General features: G+C 37.4%; 5 protein-coding genes across 5 annotated transcripts; 4 read left to right on the top strand and 1 right to left on the bottom strand.

Annotated features, from left to right (window-relative positions):
* The first annotated feature begins 35 nt into the window (after positions 1-35).
* MONOS_3656 (putative esterase) lies at positions 36-1,294 on the top strand. Its single transcript, XM_067873670.1, has one exon. The coding sequence runs from the start codon at positions 64-66 to the stop codon at positions 994-996; it is 933 nt and encodes a 310-aa protein (XP_067727289.1). The 5' UTR covers positions 36-63; the 3' UTR covers positions 997-1,294.
* A 275-nt stretch (positions 1,295-1,569) lies between these two features.
* On the top strand, positions 1,570-3,078 carry MONOS_3657 (Vacuolar protein sorting 60A (Vps60A)). Its single transcript, XM_067873671.1, has 7 exons — positions 1,570-1,638; positions 1,704-1,753; positions 1,803-1,954; positions 2,014-2,041; positions 2,094-2,231; positions 2,302-2,518; positions 2,650-3,078. Exons 1-7 carry the CDS (start codon positions 1,623-1,625, stop codon positions 2,694-2,696), a joined length of 648 nt encoding a protein of 215 aa, XP_067727288.1. The 5' UTR covers positions 1,570-1,622; the 3' UTR covers positions 2,697-3,078.
* A 186-nt stretch (positions 3,079-3,264) lies between these two features.
* MONOS_3658 (uncharacterized protein) lies at positions 3,265-7,975 on the top strand. The gene is made up of 5 exons (XM_067873672.1): positions 3,265-3,611; positions 3,673-4,174; positions 4,308-4,406; positions 4,579-6,530; positions 6,766-7,975. Exons 1-5 carry the CDS (start codon positions 3,357-3,359, stop codon positions 7,483-7,485), a joined length of 3,528 nt encoding a protein of 1,175 aa, XP_067727287.1. The 5' UTR covers positions 3,265-3,356; the 3' UTR covers positions 7,486-7,975.
* Positions 7,976-9,032: 1,057 nt separating this feature from the next.
* Positions 9,033-10,120, bottom strand: MONOS_18628 (uncharacterized protein). Its single transcript, XM_067871664.1, has 4 exons — positions 10,046-10,120; positions 9,881-9,908; positions 9,325-9,820; positions 9,033-9,269 (listed from the first exon to the last, which is right to left on the bottom strand). The coding sequence occupies exons 3-4, from the start codon at positions 9,759-9,761 to the stop codon at positions 9,245-9,247; spliced, it is 462 nt and encodes a 153-aa protein (XP_067727286.1). The 5' UTR covers positions 9,762-9,820; positions 9,881-9,908; positions 10,046-10,120; the 3' UTR covers positions 9,033-9,244.
* A 2,557-nt stretch (positions 10,121-12,677) lies between these two features.
* On the top strand, positions 12,678-21,170 carry MONOS_3659fu3660 (uncharacterized protein; the record flags this gene model as incomplete). The annotated part of the gene is made up of 1 exon (XM_067873673.1): positions 12,678-21,170. One exon carries the CDS (start codon positions 12,678-12,680, stop codon positions 20,424-20,426), a length of 7,749 nt encoding a protein of 2,582 aa, XP_067727285.1. The 3' UTR covers positions 20,427-21,170.
* Between the last annotated feature and the right edge of the window lie 649 nt (positions 21,171-21,819).

Raw genomic sequence — 21,819 nt, 5'->3', positions numbered from 1 at the left:
TAGCCCATCATATTTTTTCAATCAGAGACCATAATAAAAGAATTTGATATTTGACCAAGGAAAATGTCCTCTGGGCTGCTGCCGGAATTACAATTTGCAAGATTTTTAAAAATAGGAAAATTATGTATACAAGCGTGGATGATTCATTCAGTAAATTTATGTGGAAAAATTTGGTTTAAATTGTGCTCTCGCCCAAAAGATATAAGTTGTTCAACTGTGAAGATCAAAGGTTATCAGGATTCTAATGTGGAAATTTTAATTTATTCACCAAAGGGTCTGACAGACGATGCTCCGTGCTTGGTGTATTATCACGGAGGTGCTTTTTTCCTTGGAGATTTTCCAATGATTCACACTTTGTGCTTTGAATATGCCCGAGCAGCTAAATGTAGAGTGGCATTTGTTAGATATACACTATCTATCACTCGTCCATTCCCTGGCCCAATTGAAGATTGCTACTCTGCGCTTGAATGGATTTCTGATCATGCGACTGAACTGAAGATTGATCCCAAGCGAATTGCTGTCGGCGGTGATAGCGCTGGGGGATGCATAAGCGCAGTGGTGTCTCAAATGGCTCGTGATCGTCATGGACCACATATTTGTTTCCAAATGTTGATTTATCCGGTTATAGACAACACTCAAAGTTTGCCATCCGCTAAAAACATGACTGATGCACCAATTACCCATCCACGACTTGTACGAAAGATGTGGCAAATATATTTGCGTGACATGAAAAATAGCTCATTGCCTTATTCGTGTGCTTTGCGAACCGAATCATTTAAAGATCTTCCACCTGCCTTCATTGAAGTCGAGGATCTTGATTCATTAAAAGATGAAGGTATTTTTTATTCGCATTGTCTTTCAAAAGCGGGAGTTCCTGTGCAGCTTGTGCAGATGAAAGGAACCTTCCACGCATTTGACATTTTTGTTGGGAAGCAGGTTACAAAATTAGCTGTTAAAAACAGAGTCAAAGCTTTAAAAGCTGCTTTTCGAAAGTAGTTTTGAGATTAATTTTTTCAAAAAAAAATTAGAAGCGATAACTATTTCTGTAAATGTTGATGTTTTTTATCTTTTTTGTTGCTGGTTATGTTTGTCATCTTATCACGCAAGATGAATTTTTAATAGAAGCGTGAATACTTATTTTTTCTTTTGATGAATGCCTTAAGTTTTGAAGTTTTACACAACATTTTTTCGTGGATTTGCGGTTTTAAAATTTTATTTTTCATAATTTTAAGGCATTCTTTTCTTCGTTTGTGATGCTTTTACAATACTTTATAATAATTGAGTATTGCATTTTAGAATGAGTTTTTTTTTTAAAAAGAAAAAAATAAAAATGAAAAAATAGTTTTCTTTAAAAAAACACAGGAATAAAACAATATCAATAATTTTTCATTTCTATTGGAAACTGTTGTTATTCAGTTTGGGATAAACTACATTTGCATTGTTTTTGAGTTGCTTCTCGAAAGTTTTTTGTTTTTTCGAAATGAATTCAATGAAATAAAATGAAGTTTTTTTAAAACTTCTGAAGGAAATGAAAATAGATAATAACTTTTTTTTTTGTCAAGAACCCATATTTGCATACTTTTTCAATATTTTGTTTCCAATCATTTGCACAATCAAATTCAATGAAAAGATTTTTTGGTTTGTGATTTTGGATAAAAACTACTTTTGCTTTGCTATTGAGCGATCTTATTTTTAATTTAAAGGAAAATCAAATCAGCAGCCAACAAAATCTCTGGGAGAAATTCAAGCGAGCGTTTGTCAATGTTATATACTATGTCTCAATGATTTTAATTAAAACTTAGATGAGTCAAAGGGAATCCCACCTTCAAGCGAATATTGACGCAAAAACCAAGCAAATAAATGAAATTAAAGCAAAAATGCTGAAAACGAATTCTCCAAGCCTTAAAACTCAGCTAAAGCAGCAAGCAATTCAAATTCTGAGACAACGTAAAATGTTTGATTTTTTAAAGAAACATTATCGTATATTTTCAACAATTATTGAACTATTAACAGGCTTGAAAATCAACTCACTTCACTGAGGGTATTCTCGATTACTTTTATATCTATTGGAATTTATTCTTATTTTTTAATAGGGTCAAAGCATGAATATTCAATCTGTTCAATTTGCAACGGAAAGTGCTCGAGCTGCAATTGATACAATTTCAGCACTTGAGGTGGCATCGAAAGAAATGGAAAAACAAATGAAACAACTCCCGCCTGAAAAAATAGAGGTAAAGATTTCATAAAAACTTCATTTATTTAAATGCTTTCTATTTGAACAATTATTCCTTAATTTTATAGAAAATGATGGACAATATGGCAGATATGATGGAGCGAAGTGAAGAAGTCACAGATATTATTAGCCGATCATATGACACAGATACATTTGTTGATGAAGCAGAGCTGGATGCAGAACTTGATCTGCTTGGGGACGAACTCGAAATGGATGCAGTTCCTTCATTTCTTAAGGATTCGGCTCCAGAACAATCTGGACCAGCAACGACTACCGATGGACCAAGTGTGTTTCATTTCTTCTTTTATACAGCAATTGCTTCATTGGCATTTATAAAAAATATTATTATTATTATTCTTTTCTATTTATTTCACAATTTCTTTCTTATTTAATGGCCGATACAATTATTGACACAGGACCAGACGTTGTTGATAACGAATTAGCAGAGTTATCTCGATTATAGTTATTTTTGAAAATCTTTCTGTATTTTTGTGGATCTTTTTATTTTTATTTTTTGTTTATTTTAATTTTATTTTAATCAATCTAATATTTTAATATCATCATCAACAATTATCATTTATCTTTTCTGATTTGCAATTTTATGGCAATCCATTTGCCACATTTTAAGCTATCATGCTACTTTTTTCACCACTTCGTTGTTTGATTTTTCTGAATAATCTATAAGCTTCTCGATAATTCATTTGATTCTCAATACTGATTTTCATATTATCTTCAAAAAAGAATTGATATTTTGCAAAATTTTGTGAACGTCAAGATAATCTGTAAAGAACAAAAGATTCATTTGAATAAACTTAGCGAGAGAAACAACAACAGCTAGTTTCAAATAATCCCACTTTCTTAAACAACTTTTTTAATGTATTTTTGTAATTTTTTTTTGTAATAAATAAATCAACTCACGAATTTGATTATAAACAAATTCTATAATTATTTCAAATTGATACAGCCTCATTTCAACGTTTTAATTGAATCACCATTTTTTTGGATGAAAAAGAGCAAAAAAGTTATTTTACATAAGAGATCTTTTTGATCTTTGAGAAAAGATCTTATTTTCTTTCGTTAGCTTTCTTTTTCGAAAGTTCTCAAAGTAAATAGTTGATTGTCCATGACTGAGTGCCTCAATCCAGAATTTTTCTTTCTTCCTCAAGTCAGGCAAGAAGGAGCCGATCAGGAATTAATTCCATTTCTTCAAAAATGCGAGACATACGATTTCACTTCATTCATTCCACATCGTCCTATATATCCTGGTGGAATTGATAAAAAAGGACGGCAGATTTATATAATACTTTCCCATGCAATGAATTCTTCAACAGATAGACAATATCTTCTTCATTATTTTGTTCTTCTGTTGACTGAAATGGTACTATTTTTCTTTTTAATTGTACTTTTTTATATAATTTCTTTTTTAATTAAATTGTAAGTCAACGAAAACTATAGCTGTTATTCTTACCCAATTTTATCAAGATGAGAGTTTTCATTTTTCTGTTACAGAATTTCACTCCATATACAAACAGTTACCAAAATCTTTTAGAGACAGAATTGAAACGATTTACGTTGTTGGAGAAGCCTATGCACCAAAGCAAAGATCTGGTTTTACGAATTTGCTGCTTTCAAGCGATTTCAAATCAAAGATTCATTCAATTGCATATTGTGATGATCTTGATGCGTTTATGGATCCAAGAGAAGCACGATTACCATCACTTGTATTTCGTGTTGATAAAGGCGAGAAAACGGCTCGTCACACCCAATCTGCTCCTCTTTCAGCACTTCCTCAACCTGAAGATCCTTCTTCATTTTCGACTTTACCAATTATATCTCTTCCATTGCTTTATCCTTTGGAAGTTAATTCCGCGCACATTCCACCAACCGAATACGTACCTTATTGCTTGATTTCTCTTGTGTCTGCATTTTATAGAACATCATGTTTGCCTTTGATATTTACAGAATAATAATTCATTTATTATGCTTTTTCACCTCTATTTTAATTATTCATTTGCAACCGAAATTTTATTTTCATTTGCAAATCGAAAAATTTGCTGATTAAATTGAATGGCAGATGAATACAATCCACAGTTTTTCTTGGAGGCGCCTTGCTTTCCGTCAATTATGTCTTCACTTGACTTGTTCTCGAAAACTGTCCATTTGGTTCTTTCAGGTTTTTATTATAAATTTATTATTGTTTATTTATTTTCTGCTCTTTCTTTATAATTCTGCTTGATTGCAACATTATTCTTCTTTCTTTCTTTTTTTTCTTCTTTTCTTCTCTCTCTTTTTCTTTCTTTTTCTCTCTTTATCTATTTCTCTCTCTATATATCTCTCTTTCACAGATCCTCTTCACTTCCTTCCCTCTGGCCTGCCCACCCAGCTGCTTGTGTATGTGCTGTGTTCTGTCTTGCAGACATTCAATCCTTCTCTCATTCCTCTCCACACAGCAGTTGCATTAGTGGTGGCTGTGGCATGTGGAAGGAGGAAGGAGATGAAGAGAATAGACAAGGAGCACAGGGAAAAGCTGGTGAAGGAGGAGAGAGAGAGGAGAAGGTTGATTGAGAGGAAGGAAATGGAGATGAAGCTGAGGGAGATAAAGGAGAAGGAGAAGGAGGAGAAGAGGAGGGAGAAGGAGGAGAGGAAGAAGAAGGAAGGGAAGGAAGGAAAAGAAGGGAAGGAGAAGAAAGATAGATCAGTTTCACAACAAGGGAGAAATATTAGCACAGAAGAAGCAACATCAACATCAACATCAACATCAAAATCGAAATCAGAAGAGAAGGAAGAGAAAAACGAAAAGAAGAAAGAAGAAAAGACTGATAAATCTGACCAAGATGAAGCATCAGAAAAGAAGGATGACAGCAAAACAAGAAGTGTATCACCAATGACAGGAGAAGAGAAAGAGAAAGAGAAAGAGAAGGACAAAGACAAAGAGAAAGACAAAGAGAAGAAAGAAGAAGCGAAGAAGAAGCGAGCAGAGGCGGAGAGATTGCACCGCCGTGCAGCGAAGGAGATGAGGGCATTGCGATCGAGTGAAGGTGACAGAGAAGAAGGAAGAAGAAGAGAAGACGACAAGACAATCGAAGTGGCGCCGAGGGAGCTGACAGCAGAAGAGGTGGAAGAGAAGAAGCTGGTGGACCTGCTGTGGTTGCTGGGGGACGATGAAGAGGAAGAGCTGGAGACAGAAACACAGCAGATGTATGAGGAGAAGGAGATTGAGACGAACTTAAAGCACTCTGTGTTCAAGCCAATGCTGATGCACTATGTCTCTTCGCTTGCCAAGGCCACTTTGACTCTGCCTTCGACACATCTCCCTTCGATGCAGCTGCTGGCGATGATGTTCTGGGAGGTGTGGGGCAGCGAGGAGCAGATGAAAGGGCGGGCGTGGAACAACAGGGAGAAGAGGAGGATGATGATTGAAGAGCACAGAAGAGAGATTCTGATGAGAGAAGAAGAGGAGAAGGCGAAGAATGCAGAAAAGACACTTTCTACTAACAGCCCCAATCCAGCTAATGCATCTAACTCAGCAACAGATGCGTCTCAGAAGTCAGCAGATGGCAAAAGCAGTCCACAAGACGCAAAAACAGATGCTTCCTCTCCCTCAGCCTCACAACCAGCCACTCCCTCTGTTGCCAATCTCCCTCCTGTGCAGCCGCGGCAGCCGCCTTCCTTCAAAGTGAAAGTGCCGGCAACATCAGCAGAGTTCAACCTTTCCACATTCAAAGAGATTTTCTCCACGTTGCACGAGCTGGCGTCTGTGATGAAGCAGTATCTGATGCCATCAGTGGAAGAAGTGGCGCAGGAGATGGTGAAGTGGATAGGGGAGAAGTTTGAAGTGACAAAGAAACTGAACAAGTTCCGGAAGGAGCAGACGGAGAAGGAGAAAGCAGAACTGGAGGCAGAGTTGAAGAAACTGAATGAAATAGAGAAGACGGGGGAGAAGACGAATGAGAAGTCGAAGCAGAAGTCTGAGCTGAGGAGGCGCATCGAAGAGAAAGAGAGGATTCTGGAGAAGGAGAACGAGAAGAGCAAAGTGTTTGAGCGGAACCCGACACTGCCAGCATTTGTGAGCTCTCCACCAAGCTATGCTTCTTCTGCATCTCCTGCTTCTTCATCATCTCCTTCTCCTTCTACAACTACTTCTTCTTCTGCTGCTTCAGATTCGAAGTTCCCATCGTACCAGCATCTTCATCAGTTTGTGGTGAAGGCGATTGACTTTGCTGTTTCTATGTATTTCTCATCATGGCTGGATTTGAGAGGAGAAGTGGCAAGACAGACGAACAGAAATGTGAAATATGTATGATTGATTGCATCTCGTTTTTTTTTTTTAACGAAATGTACAAGATTTCCTTTTCTTTTTATTATTTTTTAAAAAATCTTTAAATTCAAATTATCTTTTTCATATTATTTGCTTTGTGCTTTCATGAAACAACTTACATATTTGTTATTCACATTCTTCATTTTCTTTCTTTTTCTTTCTTTTTTTTTTTAAAAAAAAAACTCTCCTCCACATATTCCCTTTCATCACTCAGCACATGCAATTCCCCTGTCTCATCCCCATGCGTGTCATCCCTGCCATCCAAGCTGCCCTCATCGAGCAGTATCGCTTCCGCCGCCCTGCCAACGACGATCCGATGTCGCTTCCTCCGATTCCTCCTGTGCTGGCGAATCCTCAGAACTTCAACACGCTCTTTTTGGCCTTCCGCAACCACGACACATTCATGTTCCAGGCACAGCTGAACACACCGCAGGCACCGCCTCCGTCATCACTGCTGCACAGACACCACAGGAGAAGGGGTGGGAGAGAGGGAGGAGGAGGAGGAGAGGAGGAAGGAGGGAGGCTGGTGCTGCCGTTTGGGGCGAATGTGTCGTCGATATCGCCATATCTGATGTTTCTGGAGGTGCACCGGACGCATTTTGTGGAGCTGCTGGAGAAGAGAGAGAAAGCGAAAGCGGAGAAAGCAGAGGAAGAGAAGAAGAGGAGAGAGGAGAGGAGAGCTAAAAGAGAAGGGATTGCCGGGAAAAGCCCTGACGATGGAAAAGAAAAAGAAGGGAAAGAAAAGGTTGATGAGAAAGAAGTGAAAGATGAGAAAGACAGGGAAGAAGAGAAGGCCAAAGAAGGCAATGAGGAAAAGAAAGAGAAGGAAAATGAAGAGAAAGAGAAAGAGAAAGAGGAGAAAGAGAAAGAAGAGGAAGAAAATGCAAGTGAAAGCACGGATGACAGCAGTAAGTCTCCTGAATCCAAAGAATAATTGCACTTGAATGTTGATGGTTAAGATGGAGAGAAAGATGGAGAGGAAGAGAAAGAAAAAAAGAAAGAAAGAACAAGAGCGAATGAAAGCTGAGGGATGAAACATTAATAAAAACAAAACAAAAATAATAAAAACAAAAGAAAAAGATGATTGTTTATGTTCTTTTTTTAATAAATAAAAATTCTGTGTTTATTTATTCATTTTTCTTTAAAAGATTATTGTTATAGGCATCACATTCATCCGCACTGTTTTAGAATTTATTTATTTATTTATTTATTTTTGAAAGGAAAACATTTTAAAGATGGTTTTTTTTTAGCTGCCAACTCTCATTACATAATCTTGCATCCTGTTTTATTACCCTTAGTTTGTTTCATATTCTTTTGTCACAGCCTTTTGATAGAATACAACGCAATTCGTGAGCTTTTTATATTTCTTATGATCGTATTCATGATATTCCAAATATGTATAAATAAAAGAGATAAATCAAGGATGCTTGTTTTAATATTTCATTCTCAAGAAGAATAATTTTTCATAAATTTCTGAAGTGGCTTTCAGGCTAATTAAAAAAAGAAAAGAAAAGAAAAAGAAGAAAAAAAAAAGTTTTTCAGTGAAGCCAGGGAATAATCACGATCCAATATCCATGATTTTTTGTGATTATAACCGTAACTGCTTTTTCATTGAATATTTTTTTCATTACTAATTCTTTTCAGGAAAAATAAGTAAAATTATTAAAATTTATCGAAATCCATCATTTTTCAAAAATTTATCAATTTGTAATGTTTCAATGAACTTTATTGTTAATATTGAAACAGAAAATATCAACTATCATTTAGAAAAAATATTAATAAACAGACTGAAAAATACTCATCGTTTTAAAAAAAAAAGGTGAAAATTTGCAGTCTTGATTATAATTGAGGTGAATATTACAAAGCTTCACTGAATTGTGAAATGATGAAAATCGAAAAAGAAAAATATATTTGTTGAGTTTCTATATTCTTTGCATATCATTTCCTCAAACTTTCAGTAAATAATCAGAAACATCTAACGATAAAAAAGGATAATACAATCTTTTATAAAAATCAAATCTTTGATGAAGCAGATGATGAAATCCTCGTATCCTTCTTCTTCCAACTTCTCAAATATTTTCCTTTTCATCATCTTTCTCTTCGCTTCTTCCCTTTCGTCATCCCCCTTTCCTTTCAATTGCTATGAAATGCAATCAAAAAATGCCAAGAATTCACTCGCTATTTCGTCATCCATTGTCGATCGTTCAATCTCCTCCAAAATGAGATCAACTGCTCCACTTTTCACAAACTCATCAATTTCTGTCAAATTGCTATTTGCTGCTACCAAAAATATCTTCATGCACATCCCGCTGATTTCTCCATTATTATCCTTTGCAGCTCGAAATGTATCACCAAGGCTGCTCAAAAGTGCCACAAATTCTTCTTTCCATGATTTGCATCGAAAACTGCGAAAAGAAAAATTCAATATTCGCAGCCATCTCAACAAACCTCTTCTTTCGTTTCTTTTCTTCTCGTTTCATTCTCTTCTTCTTTCCTCTTCCATCCCACACATCTGGTCAGCTCTTTCACTTCTCTTCTTGCTTCTCTTCCGAAATGCAGTTCATTTGCAATGACTTCTTCCAAATTCTCATCAAAAAATAATCTTTTCATCAAAAACTGCCAAGCAGACTGTTAGGCAAGCTGAGTGAGGTTGCGGTGCTCTTGATGATATTGGATTATCTCTTTGATTTCATTTAAATAAAGTTCTTTTTCGATGTGCTAATTTAAAAACAATTGCTAATTCAACAATCAAAAATAAAATAGAAGAGCTTACACATAATATTTCCTAATGCAACTAAAACCCAATAAAGCCATTTCCACTTCTGTTTTTGTTTCTTCATCTTCCTTTTTCTTCAAAGCCGCTTTTAGAAGACAAGGCACGCAAATCGAAAGCGTTTCAAATGAAAAAGAATTACCAAGCAAAAGATAGCATTCACAACTATCAATTAAAAGGTTTTCGTTCTTTTCTTCATTTTTCTCATCTTCATCAACAATCATTTTCTCAAATCTTTCACATAACAATGAACTATGAAAGGCAGAATTCCACAAGCTCAAAAGAACTTCGTAATATCCCAAGTGCTTCAGTAACCCTATTGCATTTTCCATTGTAATTTTCTCTTCTTCAATCATTTTGTCCATCTTATTGAACAGTTCTGTTGTGAAAATGGATTTAAATTCTTCTCTGTCCATATATTCCACAATTTCGTTCATTTCTTCGATTTTCAGTTTTTACTCGTCCTCATCGCAATCTTCAAGTTCAGAAAACAATTCTTCAAAAAATTGAAAAAAGAAAGAATCATATGTAATATATATCAATTATGATTGCATGCCAGTGGACTTTTTTGTGTTTTCTGTTTCCTGTATTTTTGAAAATATGTTGAAAACATTAAACAACAAAATTTTGATCATTCATATTGAATTCGCATATATTTAAATGGAGAAATTGATGAAATATAAAAAACCCATAAAAGACAAAAAAATATATGCATTCACGCCATTCTATCTTGCGTTGTCGTTGTCGATTTGTAAATACAAAGATACAGAACGCTTTGTCTTTTCACTTTGATGTTATGGTTGCAATGATCGAATTATTTACTTTGAACTGGAATATTTATACACCGATTGAGAATTTCGTGAGCAATCATTACCTATTGAATTAGAAATATTATTTTCTGTGATAACAACAAGAAATGATGGTAATGCATAAAATTTGAAATTTTATCTGATGATTTTTGTCAATTGGATGGCAAAGGGGAATACAACAATTTCATCAATAACACAAAAAGACATAATGTATGTAATTTTTTTTTGTTTTGTTTGTTGTGAAGATATTTCCATCTGTATGCTTTCCAAAGCCCAGGAATCAGAATTATTGTTGAAATGGCAAATCCCCGCTTTGGAGAGCAATACGATGTGAATGGAGCTGATTATTGTATAGCGATTGAGAAATAAAGGAATATGTGCAACTTTCACACTTTTCATAATTTTTGTTTGGAGCAAGAGGTGAAGATAAATTCGACTGTTGCTTTTTTGAATGAAGATTTATGGATGAAATTCTGTGAAGGACAAAATCTGCACAAATTTATATAGAATTTAAGGAGCATAAGGCAGGGAGAGCAGTTTGGGGTATTTTTTCGCAAGGAAAGTGGCCGGCAATATCAAGGGAAGGATATTTATCACAAAAAAGGCAAGAATTCGACGGAAAAAAGGAGAGCCCCCAAATATCAGTTTTATTTATAAGGTTTTCCTGTTTCTCTGACTGTGCCAGGCAGACATGGATAGCGATGAATTTCTATTTCTGATTCCGCTTTTGCTTCAAAAGAGTGGAGAAACGCCAACTACGAGACATCCAATTATCAAGTATTTTTTGGTAATCGAAGAGTATTCACGTCAGCCGCTTTTGGGTTTCATTCTTCGAAAGGACAGCCATTTTGAGAAAAAGAGGCAATTTTATATTGAAACATATTTCCTTCAGCGTTGGGACAATGGAAGAGAAATTGGAGATCATCAACTTATTCAATCTTCATCATCATTCAACAGAATGCTTATTATTGCATCCTTTTTGTATGTTTGTGCATGTGCCATTGGCTTTCTCCTCTTGAACGTCGAAGAATGAGTTTCTTCCTGACTGTGACATGCAACACTAGCACAGCTGAATGAATGCCGACTTTTTTCATCCATCTTCGTCAGAGTTGAAATGAAGAACGACAAACTCCTTCAATTCATATTCATCGCATCTTTCCTTCGTCTTCCAAGCATTTCATCGGTTTCTGATTGTTTTCACTCACACAGATCGAAGAGTTATATGCTTCAAATACAAAAGATGAATTTCTTCATTCTTCTTCAACAGCTTCACTTCATCTTCCTTTGTCATCCAATTTTCATTTTCTCCAACTTTTCCTTCGTTCACTCGTAATCCTCAACTAAAACAACGATTTTCTGTTTCTCTGTATTTCTTCGAAACTTCTTCATTTTCTTCTTCTTAGTTGTCTTTTTCTACATTTCCATTTTTTATCTTTTCCCTTCGCTGAATGGCAAAGCGTCTATTTCAGTTCTATTTTCTGTTCAATCAGCAGACAATAAAACCTCCCCAAACTGATTTCTTCTTCTCCTCATCATCATCATGCTTAACATCTTCTTCAAATATTCCCCCAAACCACCAGAAATTAATTTTCCTGTGTAGTGCTGCTCTGTTTTTTCGGAGGATAATTCCGCAAATCGGTTGAAAAAAAAGACATTTCAAATCAAAATTTCGTGAAGCATTCAAAATTGATAGAAGAAGGAAAAAAGAGAGAAGAAGGAAAGAAGATGGACATTGGAGGAGAGAAAGAGGAATTGGTCAGTGAAATGCTGTGAAAATTGGAGGAAGTTTTGAAAAGAGGAGAGCAGTTGAGCATCAGAAGAGAGGAAGAAAGAGACTGTGAATGAACATTTGAAACAACAAGAGCAAAGCGTTGAATGAAGATTGATTGTCTGATATATTTAGAGAAAATCAGAGCAGCTGGTAAAGAAAGACTTGCTGTTTTATTGCAATGGACAGGGAGAAACTTGATGATTCGAAACAACACATTTTCAAGGTAATTATGAGGGTATGCATTTTGATGCGGTATTTTTGACTTTTTTAACGTTTTTATTGGACAGATGTTTCTTTTTGATGAGTTTCTTTTTATTTGTTATCTGTTCATTACAAATATGAAGAATTCAACATTTCCGAAAAACTCAATCTCTCTCAAATTCTACAATGTTTTAATATTGCTGTGCAAGCAATGCATGGCAGATTCTTTTGATGCGTAAAATGAATCCAAACATATCACACTCTCATCTTTGCCCTTCTTTTTATGAGTATTTCTTATTTTTTCAAACTTCGCATCTTATTGTTTTGATTTTTTTATCTGGATATGATTTGATAATTCCTCACCTACACCAACAAATACTGGTTCATTCTTCCAGGCAGCCAAAGAAGTAATAATGTTTTGGAAGAGCCCCAGATATTTTCCAAATGCCACAAAATATTTATCGAAAGAAGGCTTTTACTCTTTAAAAATGTGCTCAAAACAAATATTAAGGGCTATTTGATCAAATAAAAAAATACTCAATTTTTCAAATCAAAGTTGACTTTTATTCCGCATGAGAATGCATTTGTTTCTTTTGGCATGCTTGCTCCTTGCAGATACATTTCAAGCACAACATATCTCTGCAGCTGCCACATCCAGCAATCACGATTATCGGAAAAACACCTATTTTCACAATTTCATCATTAATCCGGATCGAATTATTGAACAAGATGAGCATTATTATACAAATAACAATGATCATTATTTATTTGAACGAAATATATTATCTGGAGCAGAAAGACAGCAGTCAGGAATTTCGACAGTAATTAATGCATTTTTGGGATTCTCCAATTCTACAGTTGGACTGAAAAATGTGGCACTTGAACATTCATCATCATCTTTTGTGCTTCTAACAGAATACTCAACTCTGATGATGGACTCCTGCATATCCAACCAAAAGTCAGATTCTCCTTTTCATCTCCAAAGCGGATCAATCAACATGGCAAACTTGAGTGTGATTCCTCAAATGAATATTTATTCAGGAAGTCTCATGATTTCATCTGATCACAAGAATTCCGTCATTTTGAGAAATTCCATCATTGCTGACCTGGCTGTCTCATCATCAGACTATTTCCTATTGTCTGGAAAGAGCCAAAATGAACAGATTGATAATTGTGCATTCAGGAACATGTCTGTGAAGCTCGATAAAAACAGTGATTGCCAAATGGAGCATTCATGCTGTTCCAGTTCAATGGAGAACACACTCATTTATTCATGTATGAATGCCTTTGAAGGAGGGATCTCGAGTGGATCGTATTCTTCACAAGAGTTTATCTGCAAAAACACAACAATTAACTTTGGGAAGAGAGAAATGAATGATCTTGAAAGAAAACGACGAATGGACACAACAGAAAGCCAATCGTTTTCATTGTGCGAATGGGTTGACTGCACAGCACCGCAAGGAGGAGCTCTATATGTTCATGAAAATGAAAATGCTATTTTGACTGTTGAGAATTGTTCATTCACGAGATGCAATGCTTCCTCGACAAAAGGGGGAGGAATATATGCATTGAAAATTGCAGAGTGCATTGTGACCCATACAACGTTTGTTCAATGTACATGTGCAGCAAAAAATTCAGATTATGAAGGTGGAGGGATTCTGATTGAAAGCATTTATGTCCAACCAATTATCGATGATTGCTTGTTCAACAACTGCTCTTCTGGTGAAGATGGTGGCGCAGTTGATATTCGTGAAACAAAAACTCAAAGACAGAAAAAATGTTTTATTAATTCCTTTTTTGATAACTGTCGATGCAATGGAACAAATGATGGTGAAGGAGGAGCAATTGTCCATTGTAATTCCATGGATAAAGTTGTTATCTCAAATTGTTATTTCTGCAATTGCTTTTCGATGACAGCAGGAGGCGCTATTAGCCAACATATAAATACAAACAATGATGGAATATTATTTTTCTATTGCTTTTTCCACAATAACACATGCATGAAAGGAGGACATGACATTGTTCTCCAAGATTCAACATCAAACAACATTGATTCAAGTTGCTATACAACAAGGCAAACAGATAATAGAGTGAGCACAAAATATGACTCAATTGATGATCGCAGCGAATGGCTTCGCAACGATTTTGGAAGAATCAGATTTGTCTCATCGGTGCATACAGAACCCAATTCCGTTGATACATATGCGTGTGGAATGGACAAAATATATCCATGCAACACTATCAGCCATTGTTTTACACAACTTATTCCTAACCATGTGGCTGACATCGAGATTCTCACAGGAACAATCAAAGAGACCAAGAGTGTGGACTGCAGTTCCAACACTTTCACAATATATGGCCAAAGTGATATGAGCACAGCAATCCAAACAGAATTTGAAGAATCAAGCTTATCTCTTTTTTCAGTCTCAACAGGCACCTTGATTATCAGTGACCTTATTCTTGTGCATGATTCGGTACATGAAAATAATCGTGCCTCAAGGCTATTTGAGATTACTGGAACAGGAGAGATGAGGATAAGTGCGCTGAACATATCTTTTGGGAGTGAGCAATCAGCAGAAACAGCATTCACCACAGAGTTGATAAATGTTCAGAATGGGATGTTTCAGATGAATAATGTAAACTTGACAAAGACTATCTCTTCAACTTCGTTGTTTTCGCTTTCTTCAGCAAATGGAATTTCATTGACTCTTTCTGAGTGTTCCTTTGATGAGATTGAGAGAACAACCGGTGGAGCAGCTGTGATGTCGTTTTCCAACGACAAGGCAAACATCGATCTGAATTCTTGTTCATTTTCTGGATGTGGAAGCACATTATCAGAAAATGGAGGATTGATGATGCTTTGTGTTGGGAATGAAAATGAAGTGAAAGTGAAAGGCGGATCTTTTGATGGTTGCTTTTGCTCAACATCCAATGGTCTTGGGGGAGGAATTCTTCTTCGATTGATGAACGACAATCCAGATTTCCAGATTTCTTCCTCATTTGGCACAAACACAGCCAAGTGGGGAAGAGATATTTTTGTCTTTTCACCCAATCTGGAAGCAATCGCCAATCCTCAAAAGATCTCGTGTGTGACAGCCACTTTGGATTCTGTTGACAAAGTGAGAGGATACGACAATGGAAACACCAGTGTTGCCATCCCTCTGTGCATCTATCTCCTCCCCATTCCAGAAGAAATACATGTGAGCAACACCGAGGCATCTGATCACTCACATTGTGGAATTGTCCAATTCCCTTGTTTAACTTTGAAGCATTCCATCAAACGTCAAACAGGCACAAAGAAAGTGAAAGTGAATGGAATAATTGCGATGAGCGATGAATTGACCTTTGCTGAACAGAAGCATGAAATCAGAGGAAATGATGATCAAAGTGGTTTGACTGTCTCTGATTCAAGTTCAACATCAAACTCAGCGATGATAACAACAAGCATTGAAACAGAATTATCAAAACTCATCTTCTCTCTTCCTCCTTCTTTCTCTTCACACTCCACTTTTATTTCATCATCTTCGCAACTGACTTTGAATCAGTGTTCTCTTTCCCTTCGAAATCCATCATTAGAATTGACGTTTCTGTTCTTGTCTGTTGAATCAGGAATTTTGACAATCGACAAATTCTCAGCTTTATCAATTGTCTTGAATGGAAATCCGTTGATCTCTTTGTCTGGAAGTTGCACAAGGGATGAATTGATGAACACCAAATGGTTGAACATGACGAATTGCAATTTCAAAGAAATCGAAAGAACTGATGGAAATGGAGGTTGTTTGAGCATCGATAACAGCGATGATGAAGATTCAAATTCGGATATAAATATTGAAGAATGTATTTTTGATGAATGCTCTGTGCTGGCTGAAGGAAGCAGAGGAGGGGCTATTGATGCTCAGTTGAAAGGGAATATCCTATTGAATATTGTTTCGTGCACATTTACAGGATGCACAGCACCAGCTGGAGAAGGGAAGACTGGCTTCGGTGGAGGGATGGCACTGAAGCTGATTGATGATTGCTCTTCATTTGTGATATCATCTCCTGTTTTTGATTTTGATAAGCCAAATGTTGCGAGATATGGAAATGACCTGTTTGTTGAATCATCCAACTTGACAAAGAGCATCACAAATGCCTCTCTTCCATTTGTTTCTGAGAATCTGGCAGATATTTCATTGGATTCAATGAGCGGCTTTGAAGGAAATGACACAGCAAATGCTATTCCATTGGTGTATTTCTGGAGAACATTTGGTTCTGAAATATTTATTGGAGGTGATGGAAAAGATGTGTGCGTTTGTGGGCTTTCTGATTATCCTTGCCAATCAATCGATTATTCTCTGGATCGACTGCCTGAAGGAAATGAAAAGAATATAAATATCATTGGAAAAGGAGTTCTCCAAAAAAGTGTTGATGTGAGTGGAGTTTCTTTAAAATCGGATGAGAACAGCATGTGCTCTTTGGAATGTCACTCTTCAATTGAAGGAGGAGATGAAGCAGCAATGAAGACTCAGGGCATCACAAATCTCGAACTGATGAAGTTTGTGATTCCATCTTCATTCACAAGTGGAGTGAATGTTCTGATCCATGTTGGTTCAAGTGAAGGACTGTTGACTCTGAAAGACTGCTCATTCACCAAAAATGAAGAAAGCAGAGAAGAAATAATGAATTACGGGCTGATCAAGGCAGATGGGGGCACAGTCAAATTGGAATTTGTAACGATACAATCACTCAGCTTTTCAAAAGATGTAATTTCTATGTTGTCAACAACGATATTGAATGTGAAAAACCTGACGATGAAGGACGTTCAGCTTGATGGAGCAAGTGGATTGAGCATAGTAAAGAGTTCAAGAAGAGAAAAAAATGAAGCCGAACAAGATGTTCTTATTGAGTGGAGTATATTCGAAGAAGTTGCCCAGAACACAACAAATGATATTCCCATCATCCGAAATGACAACGATGATGAGCCATTGAAAATGGTGATTCGAAACACAACGATGAAGAAGTGTGGTGGAACGAGGTGTAGAAAGGGTGGAGGGATGTTTTGTGTGTTGAATGAGGAAGGAAACTTTGACTGCTCATTTTGCACGATTTCTGAGTGCTTCTGTTCCACCACAGGAAGAGGCGGGTGGCTGTTTCTGGAGTGCACCTCGACAGTTGAACATCCTCTGAATTTTGTTCTCTCAAATATCACCTTCAAAGACAACTCAGCATTGAAGGGAAGAGATGCGTATGTTCAATGCCACTCAATTGAAACACAGATTGTTGATGAACAATTCTTGCTGGATTTCAGAGCACCATTTGTGAAGGATCTTGCGGTGTGGGGTTGCACAACAGACTCATTTGAAGGAGAAGAAGATCTTCTGCTGAGAGTCGTGAAATATCTGAGCGAGACGATATTTGTGTCTTCCGTTTCTGAAAATCACAAAGATAGCAAGCAATGTGGAGAGTTCAGCATGCCTTGCCAATCATTGGATGTTGGAGTGCAACACATCATTCCTTCGTCGTATTCGCAGCTGTTGATCTCGAAGGAGACAGTTATTGTTGGAGAATGCGAAGCAATGGATTTGATCATCCGCTCATTGCAATCTTCCTCAGCTGCTCTGTTCCATCTGAACTCAACAATTAATATCAATGAGGGAAGTCTGATCACAACCTCAGAGACTGTTCGGATTGAAAAATTGAAATTCGATTTTGGCCAGTCATTTTCATATTCTGGAAGTTCAATCATCCATGAAGCAAATGCCCAGCTGTCTCTTTCATCTGTTGATTTCTCTTCTGTTGGCCAATCAGAAAACATTGAATCTGTTGTTCTCAATTCAACATTACTGAGCATCGAAAATGGAATTCTTCATATTGACAACTGCTTAGCGTCATTCCTCTCATTCAAGAAGCCATCATTTCTGTTCAGTGGCAAAGAGATATCATTGACAAATATGAAGCTGGAAAACATTGAATCAACAACAAATGTGTTTGAGATTGCTGAATGCAAAGAAGCTGTATTCAATGGAATATCAGCTGATCGAGTGAGTCTATCTGAGGGTTGTGTCTTTTCAATAAACGAAAAGACTTCAGGTTCTGTTTCTGTTGTCAGCTCCTCGTTCAACAACTGTTCAAGGAATTCAGAAGGAGCTTCTGTTCTCTCTGTTTCTTCAACTTCTGCTCAAATAGATCTTTCAAATTGCTCTTGCTCAAACAGCCATTCTCTCTATGAAAAAGGGAGCGTTGTGGAGGTGAGCAATTCAACAGATGTTTCAATGAGCCTGTGTCGATTTGACGGAGAACTTGAAGATGAAAATGAAAACGAGAACAGAAATGAATTCAAGGAGATGTGCAGATGGAATGGGTCAGTTGTGGATGTTCAATCCAGCAATGTTGGGATGAAAGACACAACAATCAGCAACTCGAAGAAAGGCGGGCTTTCGTTGTCAGGTGGAAGTGTGGAGATATATGATGGGAGATTTGAGAACAACAATCCGTCGATAGCGAATTATGGATCGGCACGAAGAAACATTCTGTGTGGAGGCTCAGGAAGATTGAGGGTTGTGAGCTTGAAGGGAGGTGATGGAGTGAAGGACAATACCTCTTTGTGGATATTGGATGAGGGATGCGCACTGGAAGGGATTGCCGGAGAAAGAGAATCACCATTTTTCATCCCGAGGGTGGAGAGTGTGTCATCGGAAAAGTCAGGGGAGGTGGTGGATGTTGTGTTCAGAGGATCAGTTCTCCTTCCATGCAACCTCTCGTTCAAGACCGTTGCAGCAGTTGGGGATGAGGAAGTGGTTGAGAAATATTTGTTTGATGAAAGTGGTTTCATATCAGAAGAAGAGGTGCATGGTTCTGTTCCTGTCAAGACAGTTGAAGGGGTGCCGAGTGAGGCAGAAGTGAGGGTGAGTATTCTGTTTGGGAGTGCTGATTCTCCATCAGCCACTGATTCTTTCGTTCTGAAGAACAGGAGTGAATCCAAAACAAGTGGAGATGAAAGGATTGCTGAAGGAGGAAAAGAAGGGAAATCGATCTGGCCGATTATTGTGATTGTGATGGCAATTATTCTTTTGATTGTTCTGATTATTTCTGTAATATTTATTGTTCGATGGAGAAAACAAAAGAGAAGAGCAGAGGAACTTGAAGTCATTGTGAATGACAATATCAAAAAGGATCCGAAGCTGATTGAGATGATGACGATGGAGATGTCGCCTGAGGAACAGTGGCGAAGAGCCGAAAGAGAGGCAGAGAAGAAGAATGAGGAGAGGATAAAGAAAAGAGTGTATGCGAAAAGCCTTGGACATTCGGAGTCATCTGAGCATCTTCTGTCTGAGAGTGGCTCAACAGAATATATTTTGGGAAGAGATTCAGACAAGATCCCTGAGTGGATGCTGGAGAAAGTGGATGAGAAAGAAGAGGAAGAAGAAACAAGAAAGAGATCGCCTTCACCTTCCATTTCAACCACTTGTTCAACTGATTCAGATTCCACTTTTGTTAGAGGGGAGGATCTGTGCCCAACCACCTCATCGATGTCGAATCTGGTGGATGCCATGGCATGCTCGTCTCCACATGAAAAGCTGATTGTTGACTTGAGGGATTCTCTGTTCATGTTATTGCATGGAAGGAATGAGAAGAAAGAAATGGCGATTGGGAGTCTTCAGCAAAGAGAGCAGACAGCTGCTCAAATCCTGTTCTGGGTGGCGAATGGAGCTCTCCATTCATTTGACGAGATCGAAAATACTCTTTCATCACTTTCCAATCTGAGTCCTCACATTGTGTTGTTTTCAGAACATATGGTGATCTGCATTGTGATGCATTCAGACTTCTCGTCTGATGATTCTGATTCCTCATCCATCTCTTCATCAACAGTGGTGACATCTGCAAGTGATGGTGATGATGATGATTCTCTTCCCTCATCGGCCTTTGAGGATGAGGAAGACAGCAGATATGAGTGTTTGCGGTGGAAAGCGCCCGAGTTGCTGATGAACAAGAAGATTGGAGCAACAAAGGAATCAGTCTCGTTCTCGATTGGGATGATGTTGTGGGAATGTTTGACGCTGCAGATCCCGTTTGGAGAGTATGAGGCAGAAATGGCAGGAAAGAAGATTGTGAATGGAGTGAGACCGGAGATTGGGATGGCTGAAGAGTCGACGTTGGGAGAGGTCTCGAAGAATTGCATGCTCCAAACACCGTCGGAGCGTCCATCGTTGGTGATACTGAAGAGAGAGTTTATTCAGAGGTTTCCAGCAGGTGCCGTTGTGATGACAATTTCTGATGCGGTGGACATTGAATATGAGACAGGTGACTGCGAAGAGAGCAATAATAGCAGCTTGGAAGAATAGAGAGCATAGAGCGAGAGTTAGAGGACAGAGAATGGAAACAGTTTGATTGTTGTCCAGTCAAGATACCAGAAACAGAATTATGAGGGGAAAATGATTATTTGCAGAATTCAGGTCTGATGGAGTGGGATGAAAAGGAAGGGTTTGGAGACGAACGCTGATCAAAGCTGATGTGCTGCGCAAGGCGAACAGAAGAAGTGGAGATGAGTGTGCACGAGAATGTCTGTCTCAAATATGGATGGACACATGGATATACAAAGGCATTTTCTTCAATTTTCAGTTGAAACGTTTGTGTTTGTTTCCCAGTCTAACGATTTCTTCTTGATATTGCTGTTTTTATTTGAAGGTTGAAAAAGAGTTTCACTTCGTTTGCCTATTCAGCATATTACATTTCCTTGAGTGGCATTGCTTGAATTTATATATTCATGCTTTATATTCGCTTAACTTCCACATCACATTTATTTTGCATGAATTTTGTATCTCCATTTTTTCTTTTATCTTTAATTCCACTTTTCAGTTTGTATTTTTTTCGTTTTGTTATTAATATTCACAATTACATTTTCCTTTCTCTTTTTGTCAAACTCCAGTTTGCCTGGCCATTTCTATTTGTTGAAATACCCCTTTCGTCATCATCTTTTTCTTTTTCTTTTTCTTTTCTTTTCGTTTCTTTTTCTTTTTTTTAGACAAAAGCACTATTTCTTAATTCCTGCAACATGCAAAAAATTCAAATTTCATTTGAAGCAAAAACATATTCATGATTGTTTTCTCATCAAACACATCTCCTGCACCCAGAAAATGATGATCAATCCCCAACTTCTCCTTTTTGATTGTCACAGTTTGTCGAATTGCTTTCTGAAAGAATTTTGTTTTTTCATATGATGAAGAAAAGCATTCACTCCGTTCCACGAATATCCGCTGCATCGATATCAAAAGCCTTTCTCTTCCTTCTCCTCCTCCTTTATCCTTATTCAAATCATATTTTTTCAGAGCAATCCATTCTTTCACCAAAGATCAATGCTTAACATCATAATTGGCACATGCTTATCAAAACTTTGCAAGATCGTCTCCTCCAGCTCACTTGCAGCGGTCTGCATCACAACCCAAATCGACTGTTTTCACTTCCTACAAACCCATCATTCCCTGTGATGAGATGCCCTTTAACAGCATCTGAATATCACAACTTTCTTTCCCAGTCAAACGTGATGATGTTCTCCCAAAAGAATGCTAATAACCACCTCTGAAACACACGCGACAGCTCCGGCTGGTTAACCAGGTGGATAATCACAAAAGTGCGCGTTGCCTCCAGAGAAAGAAAGGCATACGCTTATGCAGGGACATAAAATGAGCCAGAAGCTGGCAAAGGAGACACTCAAGGTGAACTTTTATTTCCTGGCAC

This window comes from Monocercomonoides exilis (assembly GCF_001643675.1).
Source record: "Monocercomonoides exilis strain PA203 chromosome Unknown scaffold23-1346700, whole genome shotgun sequence".
Classification (NCBI taxonomy): Eukaryota; Preaxostyla; order Oxymonadida; family Polymastigidae; genus Monocercomonoides; species Monocercomonoides exilis.
This window is presented reverse-complemented; position numbering and strand designations above follow the sequence as displayed.